Raw genomic sequence first — 12233 nt, 5'->3', positions numbered from 1 at the left:
GGCTACGGCCTGGACGACCGAGGGGTGGCATTTCGAGTCCTGGCAGGGTCAAGAATTTTCTCCACGTCGTCCATACCGACTCTGGGGTCCACCTAATCTCCTATCCAATGGCCACCTGGGGTTCTTTCCCTGGGCTAAAGCGGCAAGGGTGTGAAGCTGACCACTGACCTTCAACTAGTGTCCAGGACAAAAAAGAATATGGATCTATACATCCACTCCCCCATACGTCTTCGTGGCGTAGTGCTTAATTAGTTAAGCACAGGGACAACTCTAATATTACCTGTATTATTGTGACTTGCCGCAGGTGGATGTACCACCAACAGAACGGACACGAGACGGCGCTGGAGGGGACTGAGAGGCACATTGTTCGTGACGGAACCCTCGTCATCACGGCCGTCAGAGAGTCCGACGCCGGGACGTACCTCTGCAACGCCAGCAACAAGGAGGGCAGCGAGACTTTAGAAGTGCAGCTCAGCATCAGTTCGCCGTTGCAAGTGCTTGTCCACCCCAGTCGCCAGAGGGTCGACCTAGGGAAAAGTGCGACTTTCCGCTGCAGTGTTTCGGGCTTTCCTCGCACGTCCATACATTGGCTCAAGGATGGACAGCCCCTACGGACTGGGGCCCGAATACGTCAGCCGTCAGAGGACAGAGTTCATATCTCGGCTGTGTTGAAGGAGGATCGCGGGATGTATCAGTGTTTCGTCAAAAATCAGATAGAAATGGCGCAAGGATCCGCAGAGCTCAGATTGGGAGGTGAGTGTACTGTTAGCAGTTGTCATGAGGAGTTTATGGAAAGGTGTACTCTGTTTTGTCGGTTACTGCCTCTACTCGCTACTTACGGTTGTGTCGAAATTCCGATAACACACTCCAGTATTCAGAATTACTGGTTTCTCGGAATTTGCCCATCGTCCATTATTCTAGAAACTAGAAAACGTTTCGGGAACTAGATCTGTTTCCATCATCAGGTGAGCGGGGAGACACTTACTCTTTTGGTTTCCATAGAAAGAGTTAACCACAATCATTGGACAACCCTGTCAGATTCACACAGCTATTTCATTACCTGAAAGCGGCCTCCGTAGTCTAGAGGTAACGTTCCCACCTTATGACTCGTAGTACGCGGGTTCAAATACCCGGTGGAGGTCGTCGAATTTTTAAGGGCGGAAAAATTCAGGGAACAAGTCCTCCGGGAGGGACTTTAAGCCGTGGGTCCCGTGTCGTAGCTTTACGGCACGTAAAAGAACCTCATATCTCCAAAGGAGGTCACTGAGCCAAATTAACGGACGTTTCCCGCCCAACAGCAGTCTCTAATACCTCTGGTAGATGGGGGAAGCATTATAGATACCTCTCAGCTAGTAGAGCCGGTCTCGCTGGCTGGGCGGGACTGATGGTAAGCACCAGTACCGGTAGGATATAGAGACTGGTAGAAATCATAGAGGGAAGCACAATGGACCAATACAGGTCTCAGTGCATGGGGAAACCCACCCTCTCCAATAACTAACTAACTAATTACCTGAGACTAGGCTAATTCGGTGGGAGATAACAAGAAAATATGCAATAAAAACTGTGATAAAGCACGCACATGCTTGGAAGTAGGATAGAAAGGGAGGTAGAAATAAACCCAGTAATTCTGAGTATTATGCAACATCGTCAGATGCCTTTAGATTCAAATGCCTCCGGTAGATGGGGAAGCATCGGGTACCGCAGCCAGCCTCGCTGGCTGAACGGGACTGATAGCGAGCACCAGTACCGGCAGGGTATGAACACTGGTAAAATATCAAAGGGGGGCGTACAATAGACTATTAGTCGCGGTACATGGGGAAACCCACCCCCTCCAATATTAATAATAATAATAATAATAATACTCCATTATTCCCTCCCATTTCTGAGGGAATTTTAAGAATAAATACAAAGACAATATGGCCACTCTACATTAACAAGAGAAATAGTTTCCATGTTATGTTAAATTAAATCTGTTTATTTCTTATTAACACCCAGAGAATTTAACGACAGTCATTCCTGTAGAAAGACGATCTTAAGGACATAGTGTGCGAGGGTGTGGATTGGAATCATCTGGCACATTAATGAACTTTCATCTTACGTACGTGGTGGGATATTTTACATCTATCTAAGCGAATGGGGCACACAATAGCCTAGTTGGGTGAGGAACTATCCTGATGAGATCCTTGGATTTTTTCAATTTACCTAATCCTTCCAGCCGCACTATGTCCCTGGGGTCGACTCAGTCTCTAGCAGGGAAAGCGGCGCGTAAGGGTGACAGCCTCACTGCCATCTGTGAGCCGATTGTCTAGACAACATGGGAACCTCAACGTCTCACAACCCTATGGGCCCTCATGGCTTGTTACAGGGATAGCTTTACCTCAAGGAATGTTAGCTTTCCAAGAAGAGTCCTGTCGTGTGGAGTACATTGCAAAGTATTGGTGGGCCTGATAGTAGTGATAATGACATCGAAATTGCCTTTACAACACTTTCCGGACATCAGAAGTATCAGTTTGAATTGTAGTAATTAGTACAGTGAGCTGAATTGTCGACTTAATGTGGAGCGCAGCGTAACCTGGACAGCCATCTTATCCAGGACAGCCCCTCCGCTCTCCTTCGCGCTCCGAACTGCTCGCTTCACTTGCTGACTTGGCGTGAGCGATGTACAGCCTCCCCCCCCCTCCATCTTGCATAATGTAGTCCTGAGTCGTCTTCATTTCCTACATAATTTATTTCAGGTCACCGAATTCCCGAATTCTCCCTTACAAGGGAGAAATTTCAGTATGGCCCGCTAACACAATAAATTTACCAACGTTCCCCTCCCCCCTGACCGTGTACAGTGTTACCAACATCCCAGTGTCCTGCATATGGCGCGTTAGAACACTAGGATACAAGCTTGGGGCTTATCGGACATAAATACCGTTGAGTCTTCTTTTGTCTGTAGGAACATATATCAGCAATAAAATTGCGTCACTGGTGACAAGGAAAACAGACATCCTCCGTGGTCTAGTGGTCAGAGTTGCTGGCTACAGATCCAGATGTCCCGGGTTCGATTCCCGTGAGTCTGGTACGGAGACCACTCAGCTTCGTGAGGATAACTGAAGAGCTGTTTCAAGGGAATATAGGCTCCGGTCTAGAAAACCGAAATTAACGGTCGTGGGGATCCGTTACGCTGACCACATGACGCCCTCTATCCACTAAAGTTGGTACTAACTTCTCCGACAACTGCGGTCGCTCGGTCGGTATAGTTCGCTTGCGGACTACAGGCCAAGGAGTTTGTTTTTGTTCGACAGGGAAAACAGGAGGAGTCCTTAGTCTTGTTTCAGTTTCAAAACATTAGTTTCCTAACAATAAGAAGCGAACAGATCAGAATGGATGACAGATATGCAGTCTGCTTGTGACTTATCACATCTCCTCACCGCTTTGATGCTTTAAACTTCGCAGTAAATAAAGAAAGAATGTTGATCATGACGGCACTGTCCCTTATGAAGAAATCCACATGTTGTGCTTCTCTTATTATGTAATACGAAAAGCCCATCTATAAATGTTTCATACTTTTTATAGTTTGTGAGAAGATAAAAAGAATTTGTCATTCACAAATTTTTCCTACTGTGAGATCTAACTTCAATTCTTTTCTCATAAATTTTGTGAAAAGCACATAAAATCTTTGTCGGAGATCCTGAAAAGAAGAGACCGCTCAGAAGATCTATGCGCAGACAAACAACAATAATAAAACGTATATCAGGTGAATAGGCTGGGCGGTTGTGGACTGGATTGATCTGGCTCAGGATAGGGATCAGTGTTGTGTTCTTGTGAACATGGCAATGAAGCTTCAGGTTCCATAAATGGCGGATAAATTGTTAACGAAATGAGCGACTGTTAGTGTCTCAAGAAGGACTCTGATCCGTGGAGTCAGTTAACTGGTGAAGTTAGATTTCCTTGTATAGACGCTGTGAGAGCTATGATTTCCGTCCTTGTTTAATCCAGCATTAAGATCAGATTTTGCAACTGATCATCTGCACCAACCACAAAAACAAAAGAAATTTCGTGGCTTGTAGTCCACAAGCGAACTATACCAACCGAGCGATCGCCGTTTGCCGGCGAAATTAGTGCAAACTTTAACGGATAGAGGGTGTCACATGGTCAGCGCAACGGATCCCCACGGACGTTAATCTCGGTTTTATAGACCGAAGCAGCTTTTTCCTTGAAATAGCTCCTCAATTATCCTCACGAGGCTGAGTGGACCCCGTTTCAGACCAACTACTTCTCAGAAAATCTGGTAGCGCCGGGAATCGAACCCGGGACCTATGGATCTGTAACCAGGAAATCTGACCACTAGACCACAGTAACCACAATTCCCTTGAAATTCAGTAGCACATGCGTTTCGGCCTGCTAACCATATTCAACCCTCCTGGATCGTAGTTCGTAAACCACAGTCACTTTTATGATTTGTAACAAGCATATACTGTTGCCCTCCCATATTGATTTTAGATCTCATTTGGCTCGAGTCCCGGAAGTGTTTTGTTTTGATTAATACGTTGTTCACTAATGATCAATACTTCCTTATCGACTACGCATGTTTTTTATTTTTCCTTTAATGACATGGGTGGAATTTAATTCTTTCTAATTTGATGCTTAAATATTATAATGAGGAAACATTTATTTTAATTACACTATCACGTGTATGAGAGACTATAGACGGGATATGGATTGCTAATTGGATTTAATGAACACTTACAGAACGTAACTACAAGTAACTACATCGCTATCGCTAATTCACATACTCTGCAGTTCACTAAAGCACAAAATAAATCCCAGTCTGCCGTATCTTCACCAGTCGTTGTCTGGTAACGGTTTCCAACGCCGTAGCTTCCTCAGCTTCCGTGCCCACGACGCTACTAACCGACAACTCTCTCACAACTGATTAACTCATTGACTTGTCCTGTTTATAACACCGCCGTACGAACCGCATAGAAAACATCTTTCCCAACAGTACTTCTATTGTTACGTCACGCAGCTGTCGCGCGGACAGCATAGAGAACACCTCTTCCTAGTTATCATCTGTTGCCTAAAAGCTGGCGTTGGCTAAAGAGTCGTTACTTAGCAACGGAACTGCATGCTACAATACGTGCTTGCATAATTAATTTGCTTCTGTTGGGATATATTTCCCTAGGCGCGAGACAGGATAAACCGGTCATCTTATTTTTATAATCTCAAAGTTGCAAATTCACTTTAAGACGATGAACCGCAGAGTAAAGGATATTTTTCGACTCCTTACACTCGACTGGGCCTATTTCCAGTTACGGGTGAGAAAGCTAAAATAGCATTTAATATTTTCTTGTTCCTTATTATTAAAATATCTTAGCCGGGATAACGCAGCCTGTACAGAAGTGTTGAATTTCGGGTCCGGGTAGTCAAAAATTTTCTCTTATCAATGTCGTCCAGACTAGCTCTGGGGCCCACCCAGTCTCCTATGCAATGGAAACCGGCAGATGTTTCCCTGGGGTTAAGCGGCAGGGGCGTGAAGCTAACCACTCACCCCAAACTATTGCCTTTATTTTCTTGGCACTACAGCCCCAGTGGTCCTAGGCCTACCTCCATGAACTTCTCCGTTCACTTCGGTTTTTCTAGATCTTATACATTCGGTAGGACTCCTTGGGAGGGTGATCAGCTCCGCGCAAGGCCTCTACCTGTACACAAACACAGAAAAACGCACACACACAAACTAAACATCCATGCCCTGAGTGGGATTCGAACCCACGATCCCGGTTTCCAAGCGAGCGAAGACAGTACATGCCTTAGACCGCTAGGTTACTGTGACCGGCAGTGTATAAGAATAATATATAAGAATTCAGTTCGTACCTCACAGGAAACAGATCCGCACCCACGATCCCGGTTTCCAAGCGAGCGAAGACACTGCATGCCTTAGACCGCTCGGCTACCGTGACCGGCAGTGTATAAGAATAATATATAAGAATTCAGTTCGTACCTCACAGGAAACAGATCCGAACCCACGGTCCCGGCTTCCAAGCGAGCGAAGACAGTACATGCCTTAGACCGCTCTGCTACCGTGACCGGCAAACTAGTACCTAGGTCAAGAAATATGGATCTATATATCCACTCCACCATATGTCTTTATGGCCTGGTGCTTAATTAAGCATAGGGACAGCTTAACCTTATATAAATAAATAAATAAGTAAAATATCAAACCTAATCAGACAAGCTAGATCACTAAAAGAGATTGAAATTTTAGTAAAATTAAAGTAAAATATTTTTAGCTATTTGTTAGAATACTTTTATCATACTTCCAGGATAATTCATGCTTAAAAAAATTAGGACGTTACATTTTTTTAATTCGCTTAGTGGGGGGTGGAGTCCAGCTGGGTCCATTCGGCACGGCGGCCACTGATTGGCCTATTATACCTGCCCCAGGTGATTATGATGATGAAGAATTTGGTGGAATGAAGATTGGCAGGGGAAACCGAAGTACTCGGAGAAAACTCGCCCCAGCGCCACTTTGTCCACCACAAATCCCACTTGATCAGACCCCCGGGATCGAACCCGAGCCGCCGCGGTGTGAAGCCAGAGACTAACCGCTTGAGCTATGGCGCGGCCTCGGACGTTAAATTTAGTGTAATTTGAATTGTCAGAACAGCATCGCCAAACTTCTGACTCAATTTAACAGGAATCTCTTTCAGTGATATAGAAGTGAACTCCAGGAACTTAGAGTTCACTGTCTTTCTGTAAAAGAAAATATTCGAAGTGCCGCCCCACCCACCCACCTGCGAGTCTGTAATGAGGGGATCTCAGGCGTACGAGCATTTGAACGCTGCTCCCACGAGCGCAATTCTCCGACGAAAGTGTTTCACGTGAAACTTTCAAACTGGTCTTTTGCATTCATAACGCAATATTTAGAACACTGTACTTTTTTTTTCTCATTTGAAGCCAACGATTATTGCATGATGGTGCACAGCTGACGTCATACTCATGCGTTCCCTGGGCGTTGCTTCAGTGTCTCAATCTTATATCTGTCTATCTATCTAGGGTAGTTGGTTGAGGCACTATGATACAAGTCGGAAGGTCGCGGAATTTGAATCCCAATGAGGTGGATTTTTTCAGTTGACCTAGTCCTACCAGCCGCACTATGGTCCTGGGGTCGACTCACCTTCTAACAGAAATGAGTACACGGAATCTTCCTGGGGGATAATGGGCACCCAGCTGATAACCTTATCGTCTCACAACCCTATGGGCCTCCACGGCCTGTTACAGGGATACCTTTACCTTATCTATCTCCTATCCAGTTATAGCTCTGCAGCCCTTTTGTTGGACTTTGACCGCTTTTTCCGTTTCTTGCTTTTGGACGGGGGGTCAGCTCGTCGCAAGGCCGCTGCCTGGACACACAGGACAGCACAAACGCAGAATATACGCACACAGAAATCCATGTTTCAAGTGGGATTCGAACCCACGATCCCGATATTATAGCGGGCGAAGACTGCTGGACCACTGTAAGCGGCATCTCAAGTATACAATATTACTTTGTAATAGAGTTATAGCCCACTCAAGGCATGGATGTCTGTGCGTACGTGTCTTCTGTGTTTGTGTTGTCCAGTGTTTAGGTAGAGGCCTTGCGACGGGCTGATCACTCGTCCAAGGAGTCCTACCGTCTGAGTAAAAACAGATTACGGAACTGAAGAGGCCAGGGCCCAACAATGGGCTGTAGAGTCACTGATTTAATGAATGAATATAGATAAAGCTAAAACTGCCTCCGTAGTCTAGGGGTAACGTTCCCACCTCATGACTCAAGGTACGCGGGTTCAAACCCGGCGGAGGTCGTGGAATATTTAAGGACGGAAATTTCAGGGAACAAGTCCTCCGGGAGGGACTTTAAGGCGTGGGTCCCGTGTCGTAGCTTTACGGCACGTAAAAGAACCTCATGCCTCAAGGTCTCTGAGCCAAATTTGTAAGGACATTTCCCGCCCAACAATAGTCTCTAGATCCGGGAGCATCTAGATACCGCTGAGCCAGTAGAGGCCGTACTCGCTGGCTGAGTCTGGACTGATGGCACGCACCAGTACCGGTAGGGTATAGAGACTGGTAGAATATCATAGGGGGACGTACAATAGATCAAACTGGTCGCGGTTCATGGGGAAACCCACCCCCTCCAATAATAATAATAATAATAGATAAAGCTAAAAGTAAAATTGTCCCTGTGCTTAACTAATTAAGCACTACACCATGAAGGCACATGGGGAAATGGATATATAGATCCACATTTTCTTGATCCCGGCACTAGGTGGAGATGAGTGGTCAGCGTCACGCTTCGGTCACTTTATCCACTGGGAAAGAGCCCAGGGTTCCCATTGTATAGGAGTCTGGTGGACCCGAGAGCCGGTAGGGACAACATGAAGAAGAGAAAATTCTTGACACTACCGGGATTAGAACTCCGAACCCTCGGTCGTGCAGCCCGTAGCCTGTCGCTATACCGACTGAGCTATCCCAGCGTTCCCTATATAAATACAACACTTTACTTAAAGCTGTGTATGATGAGTTAAATATGTATAAGATTTTAAAATGAAGGTAAGGTAAAGCTATCCTGTAACAGGCCATGGAGGCCCATAGGTTTGTCAGACGTCGAGGCTCCCACATTTTCTAGACAATAGGCTCACAGATGGCGGTGAGGAGCCTTACGCTCTTTACCCCCATGAAGATTCCGGGTATTCATTTCTGTTAGCGGCTCATTGGTACTCGAACCCGCGACCTTCTGGCTTGTAGCATAGTGCCTTAAGCAACTGCGCTACCGCGTACCCCAGGCACCAGCTTCGAATCTCAGGAACATATCTTGTGTTTGCCCTCAGTACTTCCACGGGACAAATTCTGGGAAAATCTCCCCTCATGAAGCTGGAATATTTTCTTTCAGATTGTTCTGGACCCAACGTCGTTCATTACATACGAATCAGTCAGGAAAACTATACCACAATCATGTTCTCTTCGCCGTCAGTTGAGTTGTGAAGCTTGAGTTACATATTTTATACCTCTTAATTATTCCCAATGTTTAACATAATATTTTTGCATACGAAAGAAACGGCTTCGGTTAGGGTCTACCGTATTATAATCTGAAATTTGAAGTGTAAACTTCTTAGAAACAAAAATAAATTACACTACTCCTTAAATCGCTTTTAAAGTTTCAATGTGTGTACGCAGGAACTTCCTTAATATAAATATAAATTCTGGAATACGTCCAGATAAAACTGTATCTTTCAACTTCTGCTAAGCTTCGTGTAATGACATTTTAGTTATATCTACCTCAGGCTATGTTTTAAGTTCAGTTATAAAGTTGTCTGTTTTGTGTTGCTTCAAATTCACATTAAATTATACAACATGCTGCATAATTTTTCTGTTGTCTTAATATTCTTCTCTGCCTTCCGTTTGACTCAATCTTTTTATACTTGCAGTTTCCCGAGCCCCCAGAAGGAACTGGGGCTGTAGTATTTCTCATGTACGAAACATGCCCTTATATACAGGGTGTCCTGATGAAAGGTATCCAAAATAAAATCATTATATCTCAGAAAGAATTTATTATACACATTAATGGGTTACACCATTACAAAGGGAAACTATTAACTTTTTCTTTATATAATTTTCTCAGTAAATTTAAAAGTGGGCTCCCTTAGTGGCACGACAAATATCCAGGCTCGAAGCATGTTTGGTGTTACCATAGCCACAGCGTCCCTTATGCAGGCTTTCAGGTGTTGCAGGTCGTTGATCTTAACCTGGTAGACAATGTTCTTCATATAACCCCACAAGAAAAAATCCACTGGGGTTAAATCTGGCCACCTAGGAGACCAAGCGATTGGTCCACGTCTGCCATTTCATAACCCAGCCATCTCTCTGTGCAGGTGATTCCTAACACGGTGGCATAAATGAGGCGGCGCATGCGCGTATGCCGGACATACTGTATTTTACATGTAATCTTAAGGCAACAAGTCGTTACTCAGTGTAAGAATTGTTAAGTGTGCAAATGTTATATTACTAACCAGTAACGACATAAGCACATCTTGTAAAAGATATCTTACTTTTCATTTGCAGAGGTGTACCCGCAACTGGCCTACAAGTTCATAGAACAGACTCTCCAGCCAGGGTCTTCGGTGTCTCTGAAATGCAGCGCTTCCGGGAACCCTACCCCCCGTATCTCGTGGACTCTGGACGGTTTCTCCCTCCCCCATAACGAAAGGTAGGTTTACGTGTCTCAGTCACAAATCACAGTTCTCAGCACTCTGTTTCTGGAACCCCTGGATATTTCCTACTTCTCAGAATTGATACTGAAGACATAGTTCTTGGAAATGTGATTTTAATTTAATCTGCTGAAAAATGGGTGTAGTGAGATTAATGTTATATTTTGAATAGATTATTCTATGTCGCAACGCCTCTGTGGTCTAGTGGTCAGAGTTCCTGGTATACAGATCCAGAGGTCCGGGTTCGATTCTTGGTGCTACCAGATTTTCTGAGAAGTAGTGGGTCTAGAACGGGGTCCACTCAGCCTCGTGAGGATAATTGAGGAGCTATTTCAAGGAAATAGGGGCTCCGGTCTAGAAAACCGAGATTTACGACCGTGTGGATCCGTTGCGCTGACCACGCGACACCCTCTATCCGCTAAAGTTGGCACTAACATCACCGACAAGCGGCGGTCGCTTGGTCGGTATAGTTCGCTTGCGGACTACAGGCCACGGAATACGTTTTATTCCATGTGGCTATTGCGATATTCTCTCAAACAAGAGTACACCAATAAACCTTTGCAGTGTCTATTTTCCACGATAAATAATCATGCTGTACTTATTATCCACACTTAATGGATAGATTGTATAATTATTGGAGTTAAAAAAAAATAATCATGTGCTTTTTAGGTTAATATCAACCCGTTTCCGCGGCAACGAACATTAAAGAAGACATTCCCCTGACAACCAACAGAATGACGGAGGACAATTAACTGTTCGACCTGGTTGATCAGTCGGTCCACATGGAAGTTAGTTCAGCCCAGGAGATTTCAGTCGCGAGTTTCGTCAGACAGACATCGTTCAGAAGGAGTTCAATATGTGAGCTGTAATTGTAAAGAAGTGCCGATAAACCCAATCATCACAAACCCCTCACACGTGACAATATTAAAATTGTATCTGAGCATCCTGCTGCATTAGTTGAACATTTGTTACATAGGAGGGCAAATTATTCAAACTGTGAAATATGCAGATGACCTTGTGTTAATGGCTAAGGAAGAAACTGTGCTACAGGGCATGATTGATAGACTAATCGAAATTGGAAGGTGCTATGGCATGGAAATGAATGTGGAGAAAACAAAAGTAATGAATATTTCGAGACAACCAACCCCAGTCACAATAAAGATAGACCAAAAACAACTGGAGAATGTGAAATGATTTAAATATTTGGGTAGCTTGTTAACAGATGATGGAAGGTGTACTAGTGAAATTAAATCCAGGATTGCCATGGCAAAAGCTGCATTTAGCAAGAAGAAGAATCTTTTTACCAGCAAATTGGACTTAAATTTGAGGAAGAAACTAGTGAAATGCTACATTTGGAGCATCGCTCTGTATGGGACTGAAACATGGACACTTAGGGCAGTAGATCAGAAACACCTGGAAAGTTTCGAAATGTGGTGTTGGAGAAGGATGGAGAAGATCGGTTGGACCGATTATGTGAGAAATGAAGAAGTGTTATTTAGAGTCAGTGAGCAGAGGAATATCCTACACGAAATAAGAAAACGGAAGGCTAATTGGATTGGTCATATCTTACGCGGTAACTGCCTTCTAAAAGAAGTTATTGAATGAAAGATAGAGGGGCGGATAGAAGTGGCCAGAAGACGAGGAAGAAGACGTAAGAAGATGCTGGATGACCTTGGGGACAGAAGAGGATATTTTCATTTGAAGGAGAAAGCTCTAGATCGCTTCAAGTGGAGGAATTGTTTTGGAAGAGACTGTGGACCTGTCGTGTTGATAGATTACTGATGAATGAATGATTTATACATACATACGAAATACAGCCTTCAGAGCAAATTAAAGAGATTATTGATCGAACCACAACCTAGTCCAAACTTTCGTGTCAAATTCGCGATACAAGCCATCAACCACGACAACCATCTAATAAATGAACTCGCCGCCCATCCCCTGGCGAACAGAAGACTCCAGCGTCACTGGCCGGAAGACCTAACCTAGGAGACGCGTGAAGAC

At 44.5% G+C, this 12233-nt stretch overlaps 1 protein-coding gene across 7 annotated transcripts in view; it reads left to right on the top strand.

The window, feature by feature from the left end:
* Positions 1 to 12233, top strand: part of LOC111863230 (Down syndrome cell adhesion molecule-like protein Dscam2) — a 407724-nt gene that overhangs the window by 325902 nt on the left and 69589 nt on the right. For all 7 annotated transcript variants that reach the window (XM_033750977.1, XM_033750976.1, XM_033750975.1 and 4 more), the window contains exons 7-8: positions 305 to 753; positions 10084 to 10228. In XM_033750977.1, coding sequence (XP_033606868.1) covers positions 305 to 753; positions 10084 to 10228 — 594 coding nt within the window. The remainder of the gene's footprint in view (positions 1 to 304; positions 754 to 10083; positions 10229 to 12233) is intronic.

The sequence above is a fragment of the Cryptotermes secundus genome, unplaced genomic scaffold (assembly GCF_002891405.2).
Source record: "Cryptotermes secundus unplaced genomic scaffold, Csec_1.0 scaffold688, whole genome shotgun sequence".
NCBI classification, from domain to species: domain Eukaryota; kingdom Metazoa; phylum Arthropoda; class Insecta; order Blattodea; family Kalotermitidae; genus Cryptotermes; species Cryptotermes secundus.
Note: the sequence above shows the minus strand (reverse complement) of the source record. Positions and strands in the feature narration are given on the sequence as shown.